General features: G+C 44.3%; 1 protein-coding gene across 1 annotated transcript in view; it reads left to right on the top strand.

Moving 5' to 3' along the window:
* The first annotated feature begins 6,329 nt into the window (after positions 1–6,329).
* Positions 6,330–15,704, top strand: part of raver2 (ribonucleoprotein, PTB-binding 2) — a 43,237-nt gene continuing 33,862 nt past the window's right edge. The window contains exons 1-2 of the mRNA XM_037470193.2: positions 6,330–6,627; positions 13,673–13,739. Coding sequence (XP_037326090.2) covers positions 6,355–6,627; positions 13,673–13,739 — 340 coding nt within the window. The 5' untranslated portion in view covers positions 6,330–6,354. The remainder of the gene's footprint in view (positions 6,628–13,672; positions 13,740–15,704) is intronic.

Here is a 15,704-nt window from a genome sequence, read left to right as displayed (position 1 = left end):
GTGCTGCACTGAACGTCCTCATTCTGGACATGTCTTCAGGAGGCAGAACTCCATGTGGTCCGTGTGAGCCTCCTGGGGAGGGAGGAGGAGGAGGAGGAACAACAACAACAACAACAACAAGTGAGACTCAACACCAGCAAAACATTCCCGGGGGTTCGCCATCTCGCTGGAGATGTGGTGCGTGAGGACAATTTCACAACGGCCCTGAGAGACTCACACACATCTAGGGCCGTCTCCTATGTCTGCCCCAGTGGAAAAACTAGTATAGAAGGCTCCAGTTTAACCAGATTCCTCCCCCCCCCCCCCCCCCCCCCCCCCAGTGGCCCAGCTGATGCTGCGCCTTTGTTGAGCTTGTGTGCTGGACGTGATGGAGTCTCCTTCTCATCAGTAAGCGTGAAAGGGGGAGAAATGCTGCTGCTGTCGTTGGTCAGAGGTTCCACACATCAGTCAGCTCCTCTGTGGTTAACCACTCCCAATGTGTTTTCTATGTCTCTGGTGTGTGTGTGTGTGTGTGTGAGAGAGAGAGAGTGTGTGATTGTGAAGAGATACTGTTTATCCACCTGGAACATTTTTAATGGAATGCGTTGTATTGTTTTTTTTTGTTTTTTTTTTATTAAATAGCATCTGAGAATTAGAGTTGGAATTATTATGATTAAGAAATCCACTTATTTTTATTCTGATGAAGATTCCCTTTGAACGGATCTGTGCTTCGTGGTTTTGATCAACTGGTCAAAACGGTTTATGTTTGACATCCATTTTCTTCTGGGTGAAAAAGAGAGATTCCTTATGAAGTGTAAATACCGAATCGATATAACATCCATTATTTCATGTTGGTTAGACATGACTGATATTTGAAATGGTTTGTTCATGGTGTCTCACTATACTGTATTTTGATGCCTCGGATGTTTTTAGGTTCTTTTTTCTTTAGGTCCATATTGGATGGAAGTCAGTTTTTGGAAACATTTATACACACTTTTTACGTTTGAGATACTTCTAATTTTATATCATGTGTCTTCAAAATATTAAAGAGAGCTCATCTTTCCGTGGACTTATTTAGACTTTCTAAATAACCAGTACTACATATTTTTACGGAGTAATGACCAGATAGAAGATTCTATTTGTTGATTCGGGGTGCAGCGTTGCTCTAATGGATCAAGTACTACTCAAGACTGTCACACACATTCATGCAGTTATTTGTCACTTAAGTTAAACATTTGAGCACCCATATGGGATCCCTACTACCTGACATATGTCATAGAAGTAGTGTTTTTGAACTCGGATGTGTATTCGGTTAAATGCTCAACGCGAGGCTCAACTGACATAAATGTTTAACATCACGTGAAACGCCATTCGATTGGATGTTGGGCCATAAACAACATGGATTTACTCGCGCACACATCTTCCCGTCTCACTTCATTTGGGTTCGGATGGGCGTCGAAGCAGCTTTGTAGCTCTTCTGGGCATATATTTTGATACGTGTGTCAATTTTGGTCAAATACTTTTATTTTTAAAAACCCCTCTTTTCCTGCAGAACAGTATTCACCAGCTGTGTGTGTGTGTGTGTGTGTGTGTACGTGTGTGTGTGTGTGTGACATTTGCATTGATAAATGTACTGAAGGAACGTGTAAATCACCCCCCCCCCCCCATGTATCATATAAAGGTTATCAAATTGAGATTTATTGCAATGTGAATGTGATAAAGTCCATTTTACACTTTAAGGATCTGTTTTTTCTTCTTCCATAGCTGCTGCTCTTTGGGGATTCACGTTTCAGTGCCTCAGTGCCTTGCTCCTTTAAATGTGGCTTCACTGATTCATGTTCACTCACCAGCGAGCTCGTCATCATTAGTCGTGTCTGTGTGCCGGTGCTGAGCAGACCGCACACACTGGTCCCAGTATGTAAAAACTGCTGCGGGTTGTGGGTGGGACCCTGGGACACACGTTTGTTTGACCCCAAAAACTAACCCTAACCGCTGTGATCTTTGTATGTTCATGGTTTTGTTGAAAGTCAAACATCTCAACGGGGCGGTGTTTCAATGTGTTGCCTGTAGACCATGCCATTTGTGGGTGAATAGTAGAACATGCTGCCTGGAAGACCCCATCAGTTATTTATGAAGCCTTTCTGTACCTACAGCATTTCCTGGGAAAACCATTGTGTAGAGACAGTGTCACAACACTGATGATAAGAGTCTGCTCCACTTTGCTCAGGAGCATATAGGTTATGTTTTAGTTGTTTTTACTCATCTATTTAGCAGTGAGGTTACTATTAAAACCAATCCAGTGCACTCACATCTGTAATACAGCTAAACAGACTTGGTGTTCTTGTTCTTCCATATGAATTGGGCTTTTTATTCTCTGCCCTCAAAAGGGTCCTTGCATTATTTAAAATACTCATATTTCCACCCTGAACCCAGATGGCACATGATTAAGACCCCCCCCACCCCCCCCAAAAAAATAGAAATGTGAAATCGATTTAATATAGAACCGATATGAATGTATCATAACGCACTCACAAGATTCTCACATTACTTTGACCTTGTCCCGTGAAAAGACCAACAACAACAACAACGGTGTTACGCAGGCTCACGTGTGTGTAGTGTCATCACAATACTAGTTACTTCATAACTCCATAATAATTAAATTACAATAAAGTCTTCTAAATGATCCCTTTGAAATAAGCACATGGTAAAGCTTTTTGTTGACGTTTTGTGTCTGACGTGGATCTGACGTGGATGTGGTGTAGCACTGCCTATTTACGCGCTCATATGATGTAAGCAGATGAACAGTTTCTCCTTGAGGTGGAAATAGAATTGTTTGTGTTTACTGCAAAAGAGGAAGTAGTTCAGCACTGCAGAGAGCGGACGGAGGGGTGGACTTCTCTTGTTTCTATCCGTCTCCCTGTCCCCTGTCCCCCAAGTTTCAGCATTGATTCATTCCACACAAAACCAAAACCGTTATTTCTCTCTTTCCCATCGTCTCTCTCTCTCTCCCCCCCCCCCCCCCCCCCCCCCCCTCCCTGTTGTCGGCCTCTTTCTGCCGAGCTGTCTGCGTCTCCCTGCCAGGGAGTCGCTGTGAATCAGAGCAGCGAGCCTCGGTGTCCAGGCTCCCTCAGGTCATTTCACTCAGTCTCCACTCTGCCAAACAGTACAGCAGACGTGCACTTGCAGCATATTTTGTGCAGTCCAGAGTCCCAATTTCCCAAAACCACCTCGACACTGATCTCATCTCAAGTCTTGCGTTGTAAGCAATTCCAAAGGGCTTTGAAAAGAAATCCCGTGTTTTGAAACAGAATCGTTCAGCAAAATCAAAATTTACAACGTTCTGCTCCAAGGTGCTGCACTTAACTTCATCCATAGATGTAATGAGAGCCTTCATATGGCGCAAGACGCTTAAAGAGGTGGCAACTACATGCAAGGCGCTTCCCTGACGCACTGGGGGGGGGGGTTAATTCTTCTCACCACTGTAATTAGGACGTGAATTGGGGAGGGACCTCTTGTGCGTATCGCCCAGTGTGTCCAGGTCAGCTGTTATTAGTAGGTCACCCCTCCCTTAATCTCCGTGATATGAGAAGAGAAGCCGTCACCAGACTGCACCGGTGGTCGTGGTCGTTCAGAACTCCAGACCCGAGTGCCGAGCGAGGTATCCATAACCCCAAAGTACGATCACACCCCTTTTGTTAGGTGCTCACCGTCAACTCCCACGCGCGACGAACCATTTAGCGTTCAGCCCCCCCCCCCCCCCCCCCCCCCCCCCCCTCTCCCTCTCGTCCCATCCTCACGCCCACGGAGCTGATCTCAGGTGCCTGCTTTGCCCGTTCAGCCACTCTGCCCACCCACGCACCCGCACTCAGTCCCAGCGAGCGGCTCTACACCCACCCGCTCCAAAAAGGCTGTGAATCACTGGCTGACGCGCTGAAGCACCGGCAGGGCTCTCGTGTTTTTGGATGGAGGGGGACTAACATCACTCTTTCCCTTGGTTTGTGAAGCACAGCCCACTATTACGGGGTTTGATGTTTTTGGATGGAGGGGGACTAACATCACTCTTTCCCTTGGTTTGTGAAGCACAGCCCACTATTACGGGGTTTGACTTGCACAGGTATTATGCTTTGAGAGGTACAGTTCGTGCAACTGTGGGCTTGCTTGAGATAATGTGTGTGTGTGTGTGTGTTATGGATGCGTTTATACCAGTGGGACTGAGAGAGGGGGGGGGGGGAAAAAATAATTGTTCTCTAATGAAAACTTTCATTAGCACTCAGTGGAGTAATTCATGCATCCCCCAAATCAGCTTGTGTAAGTGACAGGCAGGTCCTTGCTGTATTGTCAGAGAAGCCTCTGCTCAATGAGTCATGTCCCCCAATCTGTCAGCAGGTAGCGACTGTTGTTTGTGCTGCAGGTGCATCGAAAACCGACTTCACCTGAATGCCTTTCAAGTGCAAGGAACCATGTCTTTGTTTCGGCTGGTTGCAATTGGACATAAAACGTGTGTTGCACGTGTACAGCATGAATGCTTGTCCTTCTCACCTGTGCAAAAGATGTAAGTGTGTGATCAGTAGCACATGTACTACTATATTTGTATTTAATGACATCTTTTTTAATTTAAAGTATTTTGGGGAGTTTTCAGTACACGGTGTCAGTATTATGATGAATCAGTAATGAAATTAAACCCCAATTGTTCGGTTTTAATCATGAATAATGTGTTTTTGTTCAAGTTCCCCACCTAAGAAGCTCCGACATGAGAATGTGAGGCAGGCATATTTGTGTGTAGCTCGTCTCTCGTCCGATTCCATGCCGGGCTTGACTGACCCACTGACCCCCGCTAACGGTAAAGCAGTTGTCCAAATAGTTGAACATTTGTTTTCTGAAAAGTGGCTAATTGATCAATAAACTCGCATAGTGAGCTCAAGATGTAGTCACATCTATCATGATTACAACTGGAACAATCTAAAAGCCAGTATCATTAGCCAATAGATGAAGACGTGTGGAAATATTTAAAAAAAAAATGCAGTTCATCTATTCTTCTCAGTTCTCTATTCCTCCTGTTTGAAATGTCAGGAGACGCCCTTTTTTCTTTGGACCGACTCCCCGCTCTCGAGTGGACTAAGTGTCAACTTGATTGCAGCGTTCATCCAAACGGCCCATTTACAGTCGAGGTGTGTGAGTTCCGCCACTTGGCAACATGAGATCATTTTCACCCACTGACAACTGTGATTGTCTGGACTCCAATCTGCCAAGAAACACTTCACACAGATGGCGAGAGAGAGAGAGAGAGAGAGGGAGAGAGAACATGGAGGCCGGATGATGGAGGCTGATTTCACTCTCTCTTACAGGCCTCGGCATAGTCATGCTAAATATTTCCTCTGGTGGGTTGATGTGTGCAATTGCTCACATGTTTGTGGACCTACATGAGTGTGAATGCGTCCTGTGAGCGTGTGTGTGTGTGTGTGTGCGCGTCCTGTCAGCGACTCATGCAGCCCGCGGAAGCTACGTAGGCATTGTGAGGACTCGGCAGGGAGCTCTGCTCCATTTGTGTTTGCCAGGAGCAGCTTTCCACCCACGGTGGGAAGGCAAGCGGGCTCGGCTGGCTGCCGGTTTGGCATTCGATGGGTGACTTGGGTAGAAAGGGGGGGGGGGGGAAAGGCGGGCAGCCATTGATTCATGGTTCCATTACGGGATAACGGGAAAGCTACGCTCGTTTGGAGATGTTCTCCAATGAAGGCCTCGCTCTCGGGGGGAAAAAAAAGGGCAGTTTAACGTGTACAAAAACACTCGCCAGGCTGAACATGTGGAGGAGTTCAGCAGGTGGATGGAAAGAAGCAGAGATGCTCTGCTGGTGGCACCGGCAGAGCATCTCTGTTGGCTTCTTTGGATTCGTCATACAGTTGGGGTCCACCAGGAGTCTGCAAGGTGCAGCCTGACGTGCTGCAACCCACGTGAACCTGAAAAAAATAAATGAATAAAGGATATAATTAAATCAATACTAGTTGAAAAAAAAGTTTTGCATGGTGATCTGTTACGACAAATGGTGAAAAAAAAGAGGTATGTTTTACGTGGTATTTATTCTTCCACTAACAGTGATGTTGAGAATATTTTGGGAATATTTAATCCCAAGAAAAATGTATACTTTTAGCAATAAAGGAGTTTACTTCGTTGCATTTTACACGTGATGTTTAACCTTTCTCTTTCAGACCCGCCTCCCACCTGCTCTCTCTCCCTCCCTCCCTCTCTCTCTCTCTCTCCCTCCCTCTCTCTCTCTCTCTCCCTCCCTCCCTCCCTCCCTCTCTCTCTCTCTCTCCCTCCCTCCCTCGCTCTCTCTCTCCCTCTCTCTCTTTCCTCTCACTTTTCACTCAGCCACTCAAGATGGCGGCAGCCCCATCCATCCAGCCGCCGGTCGTCCCCTCTTCTCTAGCCGGGGAGAGCGCACTTTCCCCGGGGATGAACAGCCCGGAGAGCCGGCAGCCGGGGGACGAGGAGGCGGCGGCGCAGCAGCCCTCCGACCCGGAGATGAGCTTCCGTGACCTGCCGGACCTGGAGCCGGACGAGATCGAGAGGAGGCTCGCCAAAACTCGCCAGGAGCTGAGCAACAGGAGGAAAATCCTCATCAAGAACCTTCCGCCCGACACCACTAACCAGGTACGCGTTACTTTGGGCAAGAAGTGCGACGCACGAGCGCACTTTCAAATGTTGCTTACGTCTCGTTTCGCTCGACAGGACGTTTTTCGTTCAGTACATTTGGGTGATTTAAAAGCCACACGTCTAAAAAAAAAAAAAAAAAAACTTCGCTTTAAAGTTAAAGGTTCAGGTTTCTGTTTTTTTTTCTTCTTTTCTTTTGGAGTTCAAAGAAACACGCCGGTGTCTTAATTTATCACACAGCCACGTCCTGCTCTCATCTAAACGCTCAATTAAGCCCAATTGTTTTTTTTATCCCACATTTCCAACGAATCACAAACTGCATAATTGAATGGCATTTTTTTTTATTATTTTTTTTTTTTTTACACAAACGAATGAACCTTAATCGTTTTACTAATGTTTGGTGATTATCTGAATTGACGCCCTGCGCACCTGCAGAGCTCAGCGGGCTGATGAGTTCAGCGTGAGACTTCACAGAAGGCATCAGAGCACTTGTTGTGACGTCAAAAACCTTCCGTATGACGTCCGGCAAAACCGTTTATTCACATTTCCAACTGCCGCTAGATAATTGGGTCTTTTCACTGCATTGAGCTGTTGTGGAAAATACGCAATTATCTGCATAGATGCTTTTCCCATTACCAGTTAATGTAACATCTGTTGTTATTCTGCCTCTTCATCCTTCTTTCGGCGCACATTTTAACATCCAACGTGTACATCAAGAAACTGACATTTAATCAGCTCCTTCGCTAAAAGATGAAAAAAAAAAGGAAATAAATCTCTCATGCCACTTGTTTCATTTAAATATTGTTGCCGTTGTCACTATTTTAGCTAATCAACACGACCGATAGATTACCAATAGTTCTGCTACTTCTGCACGAGACAAACCGCTGTTTGTGTGTTACGCTGCATTTACACAGATCGACACACATTAACACTAAAGGTCCCTTTAAAGGGCGTCATGCTGCTGGTATGTTGGATGCTATGATGTCATCATTGACGGACTACAAAAAAACCTTGTATTTTAAATAACTAACCAGGATGCCCGGCCTCTCACATATTGTTGGTTTCGGACAGGTGGGTCGTCTGCATGCTGCCCCTTCGTCCCTCGGGCCGTCTTTGGGTCCGTTTTGGGTTCCTCCCAGAAGTTGGTGTAACTCTTTGACGTGGAGTGCAGTTCTTTGAGTATTCCTGGCCGGCCCCCGACCCCGCAGCTAAACTACCAACCCTCTTGAAAGAATGGAAGGACGGGTGTTTTGGCAGCATTGTCTGGTTTGGCATGAATGTGGCCGTAAGGGAGCTTTTTATCGCCTGATAATATATCTTTTTTTTTTTTCCTTAGAGAACGTGAATATTACGTTAAGTTTGATCATCCTAGCTTTCTTTCACCTCACAAATAAGGCATCAACCAATCCCCTTGCGCAGACTAGACATACCCGTAAATTACACCTGACGTGTACAACAACAACAACAGGGATGCTCTCAGTCCTTATCGTTTTCTTTTATTACCTCGAGAAGAAACTCAATAAAATAGCTCTCAGTAGCCCGGGCTCCTCAACAATTAAGCCGAGACGGGCTTCCAGACGCCGCCGTGGCCTGTAGTATCCCGGCAGTAGGGCCGCTGCCTGCTCGCAGACCTTCCAACCCTTTTAATTGGAAAAGTGGTGCAACCGTTGTACATTTGAAAAAGCGTTGGTCAAGAGTGGGTTTAAGGGGGTGTGTTTTTGAGGAGAATGGGAGGGGAGTGTCCGTGGTCCCTGTGCAGGTTGTCGGAGAGAAGGGACGGACCCTCGGATCAGTGGGAGCAGCAGAGGTGGACGTTCTCTCTCTCTCTCTCTCTCCTTCTGTGGATTTTCCACACAGAATATTCACGGGTCAGAAGGAGTGTGATGTGTTGGGTGAAGCCCGGCTCCAACGTGAACGTGTCACCATTCAGGGAGTCGTTCGCACTCTGACATCCGCCATCCGCTGGTCGTGTTGTAGCTTAAATATTTGACCTGTGCAGGTGTCTCGTCGATGCGGCTCGGTGATTTGACAAAACCTTTTTAAAATGTTATCGGCAATACTGCTTCAATGATGCGTCGATTAAGAATAACTTTCACAACAATCCAGCTACCTCAAATGTAATGATTGGCAGTGTTGTGTCACCCAAAGACGCTTTCCTCTGTAGACCAGCAGTGACGTGATATCTTGTAACCAATCGTTGTGTTTTGGTTGTGAATTCAACATTTTAAAGACATTAAAATAAAACCAAAGCAATGTTTGCTTTATATTTTTTCCTTTTGTTTTTTTTAATATATACTTGCAACAGTTGCTATGCACAGTGATCGTCACAGAGCGGGTGTTGACCTTACATAAGGTTATAGATTCATGGCAAGGGGAAAGTCCTCTTCACTGCCTTTTATATAACTTGTCTGATGGACTTGCCCATCCGACACCCTCTCCCATTCCTCTCATACCCGCTGCCCCATTAGCAAACAACTGTATCGTGTGTGTGTGTGTGTGTGTGTGTGTGTGTGTGTGTGTGGCACAGTGTTATAATATGTTTCAGAGAGAACGGAGAGAATCGTATAAAATAGTTTACTAAATACTCAACTTTTGTTTCTTTATGATGAACTTCACTACTTGACTTCTGTCGCTACAAAGCTTTAATAAAGTAGCTGTGTTATATGAGATTGTCGGTTACGCTCATCATCTTCTTGCTTCTTCACAGTACATTTTGCATTGTGCAAAATGAAAACGCCTTCGGATCTGTGGATGCTGGCACAACATTGTATAAACAAAGCTTAAATAGCGGTGCATCACTCATAGCCTGTTGATCATCATCGGTTTAGATGCTTTCAGTGGCATTTAGCAGAATGAAAGTCCACTAACGTATCCAAATCCTTTTGTTATGGGGGGGTGGGTAGTTTAAGGTTCCAACATGTTCAAGTCACTAAATAATGTACAGCTTTCAAGTGGCCAGTAGCTCCAGTAGGAGCCGAACCGAGGTCTTGATTGAGAATTTTGCCTTCATCCCAACTGAGCATCTCAGACTCAACCTGGAATTAATACAAAAAGAGAGTGATGTTTAAACAAATCCTACGACGGCGTGTAAAAGCATATTTGCAGGTGCACTGCAGGGTAAAGTAATATTAGGTTTATTGTGTGGGCTTCCAAGGACTTCTGATAAGTTATTGAATTATTCAGAAGTCTAAATTATTATCTCAGAAACACACAAGTTCTGCAACATGTGCGCGTGTGTGTGTGTGTGTGCGTGCGTGCGTGCGTGTGTGTGTGTGCGAGCAGCATATGTTCATGAATTCTAACCCTCCCGGTTCGTTGTGGTTCACCGGCATTACCTCAAAATTCCCAGATGTTTTGGCCCCAATTTTGTTGCAGGCATTCAAGATGCACTTGTTGGACTCTCTGTTACGGACAGACCACTACGATGATGCAGCAGTTTATTTGGGTTAGATGATGAGCTGTACTCCAATGGCACAAGCTGCGGATAAACCCAAAATATGGATGTTAAGGAGGACTTATTGTCATACATGGTGCAGAATAAGTCTTCATTGAACCAGAGATACGTGATACAAACATAGCCAAGCAAATTTTATATTTTCAGACAAAAGCATGTATAGATGGATACAAATATGTTTCTACTGATACAAGATTTGTTTTGGCAATTCTGACAGACTTTTCATGTACTGAAAAAGATGAATCATGACTGCTGACCGTGGGTGGGTGGAGGGAGGTGGGGTCGCACGGGGTGACGGCAAAATGAGTCCCGTCTTTGGGCGAGCCACCTGCTTCCCTCAGCCCACTGGTTCTGTCCTCCCTGATGTCAAGCTGACCTGCGTCTCTGTGATTAAATGGCCCAACGGGATGCGGAGAAGTGACGACTTCCCACATCAAATGCAAATGTGATGTCTGTATTTATTCAAGCGTTATTAAGTCATAAAGGGAAATCTATTGATGAGTTTTGTATGGTTGATTCAATCCCACGTGGTGGCTGTTATGTACCATGGAATTATGTTCCTCGCTGACACCTGTAGTAAGAGACCGCCTTGCATCAGGGGAAATGTTACAAGCGAGTGAAGAAACGACACGATGAATCCACCTCTGACTCTGCGTGGACCACGGAAACCATAGAATGAGGGAAAAGAGATTGATGTGAAGCCCAAGGACAGGACGAAGGTTGAGAAAGATAGGAAGTGAACTGAAGAGCAATACATTTAAAAAAACAAAAAGGAGGAATCCTACCAGTGCAGACAGAGGTTGTCAGGCTTGCAGATAAGACCAGACCAACAGAAAAAGAGAGGATTGCACTTGTCTGTAGGTTTGTTCATCTCCTTGTTAATATGCAAGCATGCATACCTTTTCAAAGAAGCTCTCCTGGGAGGCATTCAATGGGTCAGTGATTTGTGCTGTGCATGGTTTGAGCCACCTATGTCTCTCTCACACACACACACACACACACCCTCGAAGCTTGGCGTGGACCAAGTATTGAAAAACCATTTTGCAATGAATAAGTAGCACATTCTTAGACTGTGTTGACTTCCCAGACTACAGCAGCTTACTCTGCTTTATAAAAGCACAGTACCACGAATATCATTGGTATTAATGTAGTGCTTGTTTTACTAAATGTGAGTCATGAAAATGGAGCTCTTTGCAATGCCGATAGTTGTGTGAGGCCTTCCGTTGGCAGACCAGAACATCCTCTTGTTCTCTCTCTGTAGCACATGTCAGTGCATCAGTAGGTCAAGGACACAGTCACTGCCGGTAAGGAGGCCATGCAGTTTGTGTTTGTCCCCCCCCCTCTACCCCCCCGTCAACACCCCTCTCTGTGCACCCCACACACACACACACACACACATTGGTTTGCAAAAGCAGTGTCTGTTTGTGTACTTGTGTAAAATGGTTGCGTAGTGTTTAGGCCTGAACATGCGTCTCTGGACCGCATGTCCACAATCATGTTTGAGTAGCTGTGTCTTTTTTCTCTACTTTGAATTGTTTGGTCAGACACTTTTGTTCAAAGCAATGCAAAGAGAAGCCTTCAAGGTCGCACCTGATGGCATAGTCCAAAAAAAGAGTAAGAGAAAAATAATGAAATGCTTTTTGTATGATATCTACAAATACATGAATACATGTTGTGTTGGTCGGCCATAAAGACTTGCAATGGGGAGATGGGTGTCTTTTTAAATATGTAACATGTGATTTGAGGCTTGTTGGTTCAGTATTTGGTGCCTCGGCCTCTTTACCGAGGCAGATACCATGGCGTTGATTAGGAAGCTGTTGAAATGGCGTGTTACGAATCTCAATGAAACAGATTAGAACGTTACAGAACAGCTCGGAAGGATAATTAAATGGAACATTAAAACATGGAATGTTAAAAGGAAATGGAGTAAAACAAACTACAATATCATAGAAACTGGTAAATTGTCCGGACCGTTGGGACTCCTAAGAATAGTCTTTAAGCGTCTTGTCATGTGCCAAACAAACCCGATTCAAAGAGAGAATGGACACTGAGATAATGACATAAGTCTGACTCGTCCTGCTGAGTACCTTTTAGTGCAGGAAGCACTTCCTTTGTTTTCATCTTTTAAGTACACTTCTTTACTTGATTTTCCATGTACTGTTTTTGTTTTACCCTCTAAGCTCATTTATTTCTTGGCACTCGGGGGGAACCGGGTTGTCCTTTTCGTCTGGTACCTTTTTTATGTCAGAAACCCCTGCGTCGTGTTGCTCTCGCAGCGCGCCCTGCTCTAAATGTGAGGGCGGGTGAGCGTGACCCTCTGCGTGGGCCGCCCCGCGCGGCGCATTCCTGCTCACTGTGTTCATGGCTGAGCTGTCAAATCAACTCGTGTGGAGATGGACATTTTGGAAAAGCCTCATCGCTTTTATGTGGAAAAAAATGGGATTAGAAATGTTTTCTGTCCAATCGGCCTCCTGGAAATGTCCAACCTGCTTTCATATATAAAAGATCACCGTATCCCCATTAGTTCATTTATTTTTTTAATTCTTTGAATAGAACCAGGGGAATATGGCCAACAATAAATAAAGATACTTGGAACCCTGCATGTAATTCACTGCATGTGAAATGTTTCGATGGCTAACAGTACCATAATAGGATAAAGAAGTGGGAAGGACGACATGAGGAGGGTAAGAGGGTCTCCATGTGACTCGGTGCGTCGGGTCAAACACTGACGCTTCTTCCTAATGTGCACCATGCAGCTGGAGGGCAGCAATGCCTTCTGGTCTCTGGTGCCACTCAACACTAATTGCTTTATGCTCAAGTGGCCTTTTCAGTGTCACAGAGTTTAGACCTCGGCCTGTTGATTGTTTCAGCGTTGTGGTTGTTGATTTTGTTTATTTATTTATTTCGTTGTTGCTCTGTTCTTACGAACACACTGTGCTCCCGTTGGACCCCGGAGTTGTTGGACAGGTTTTGACTGCGAGCGGATCCACAAGGTTACCACAAGGTTACACAGGAGCACATCGGAAATAATACACTTGAGAGCAGAGACTCTGTGTAACAGTGCAACCCACCAGGAGTCAAAAAATACAATAACTTTTAAAGATAAACTCAAAAAGATGATTATAAACCTGACCGTAGACAGAAAATGCATTTTCAATAAAAGCGTTACCCGTGAGAGACGCATCATTTTATCAAAACTAGAACAACATGTTCTTGTCGCTGTGATTGACGAATAAATCTATTTCCATAAGATTTGCAGAAATTCACAATGTGAATATTTGAGTATTCTTCAGATTATGTAAAACAGCTGGTTGGTTAACAATAACTTGCAGTCAGTATAGTTCAGTCATGAGATGCTCCGACTTACTGCCGGTGAGATACTGCAGAATTATACATTTGATTCACTGCAGTGAAACTTTGATTAAAAAAATCTGAATCATTTTTGCAGCACTGTGAATGATTTGAAGACATTACTTAAATATATTGTGTGTTCAATAGAATATTTTGGTTCGACAGGTTCCATAATGCATTGAAACATGATGGTTATTTTGGCACCATGTTGATCTTGATCTTGTGTTTCTCTCTTTGCAGGAAGTCCATGAGATTCTGAAGGAATATGAACTGAAATACTGCTTTGTGGACCGCAACAAAGGCACAGGTAAGACTCCCAGCTAACCAGACATACAGATGATCAAACAAACACACTTTCCCGAGCCCTTATATATATTATATATATATATATATATATATATATCCAAACAAGAAAATGTACCATACATTTGACCTAATACCGACGCTAGACCAGGTAAATAGAAATGTCCAATCCAAAATGTCCTCAAGTTAAAGTCCGATTGGTTCCCTCAAAGATAAACAAAGTACAGAAGCAGCTATTCAGCCCAAGTGATTTGGTAAGGCAAACCGTAAGCATACAGCTATGTCATATCTATCATTACAACGCTGTATTTATAGTGATATGGGATGACTGAAGCACTTGTTTTACACACTGTAGAAATAGTGCAGGGGTCACACTTAAGCCTGTGACTTCACTGATCAACATTCAGGACAGTCTTTTTATTTTTTATTTTCTGCCATATTTAAAATGCAGTTAGGTGACAAATCTCCGTATGTAGTTGATTTCATAGTTTGTTGTAATGGAAATGATTAAATACACTCAGTTGACAATTGAATAGGTACTGATACAGTCTGAATCATGCTGTACATGCTGATTATATTGTAGGATCATTTAAAAAAAAGTTTTTACAGCCTCCAAAATGTCTATAAAGGTGGAAAGACTAATTATAACCTCCATGAAGGGAGGATTTTTTTGCTAAAGCTGTTGTATTAGACTGAATTAGTTTTAGCTAGATGTACCTAATTAACTGGTAACCTGAGTGCATAATATTGATAAAGGACCGGATACATGATTACAGTTTACAACATTTCTGCAGTTGTATATTTCTTCTGTTAACGGAATTTTCGGGGGGAGTTTCTGATTTGCATCTCCAAGGATGGAGAGTCTGCAGTGATGCATTCTGAAAACAAACTAGCTGGTGGGACGAAGTGATTTGGACAATTGACGATTAATTTAAGCATTAGCAGACCGTCGTGCGTTTCAGTTTAATTGTTTGTTACATAGAGCACTTGTGTTTTTCAAAGCATTTGATTGGCAGCCTGCTTCTTGAGACGAAATGGACAAAACTCAAAGAGTGAAATGTGTTTTTACAGTTGACCGGCGCGTCGCTTGTCAAATCTGATGTAACGCGAGTACATTGTGCACAGACTCACACATTCTGATAAGCACACACCCATTCTCACAGAGACACACAACGACCTCTGCCCTGCGTGTGTGTGTGTGTGTGTGTGTGTGTGTCCCTTTCCAGGGAAATGTCTTGCACAGTGCCTATATTTAGTCCACGCAGAGTCGGCCAAGCACCTGAAACTTAACGCTGCTGGAGAGCAGTGGAAGCCGTCTACAGCTGAGACATCAAAGCACCAGCATGTCTACGAGGTTAATGGGGGTTTTTGGGACAAATGAGAGCAGGATGAAACACGGGGGCCCTCATTGGACTCGTTGGCTGTGTTGGAGTGTTGCTCTGATGTGCCTATGTGATGTGGGGAGTGCGACGGTCAATGTACAACGTTTCCCAGGAAACCCATTGGGATGGTGCAACGCTCCTTTCCTCTCTCGCTTAATGCTCTTGATCTCTCTCCGATCAGAGGGGTAGAAATACAAAATTGTGTTTTCAGATATTCCATAAGCTTGTTTTTCCAGCTAACAGTCAATCTTCTTAGTGTCGCGGAATAATTGTTTCTCTGAAAAAATGTGGATGGCTCCTCTCTGGTTGCAGCTAGCTGACTGGTTCCTCAATCGGTACGCAGACATAGCATCACACTGCACATCTTGGGTTGTAATTGGACTGAATCTGGTTTCATTCACCACTGCTGGCGGAGCCGACCCCGCCCTCTTTCTCAAAGACACTTCAACACGCCGACCACGATTAAGAAAACAGTCTGCTGTACCTCAATTAATTATGAAACCGATAAATCATTGTTCTTTTCAATCCACTGTTATCAATGTAGACCGATAACAGTTTGACTTAGTGACACTACACAATAACACGCT

This window comes from Pungitius pungitius, chromosome 7 (genome assembly GCF_949316345.1).
Source record: "Pungitius pungitius chromosome 7, fPunPun2.1, whole genome shotgun sequence".
Classification (NCBI taxonomy): domain Eukaryota; kingdom Metazoa; phylum Chordata; class Actinopteri; order Perciformes; family Gasterosteidae; genus Pungitius; species Pungitius pungitius.
The sequence above is the reverse complement of the archived record's forward strand: the minus strand, read 5'-3'. Positions and strand labels throughout refer to the sequence as shown.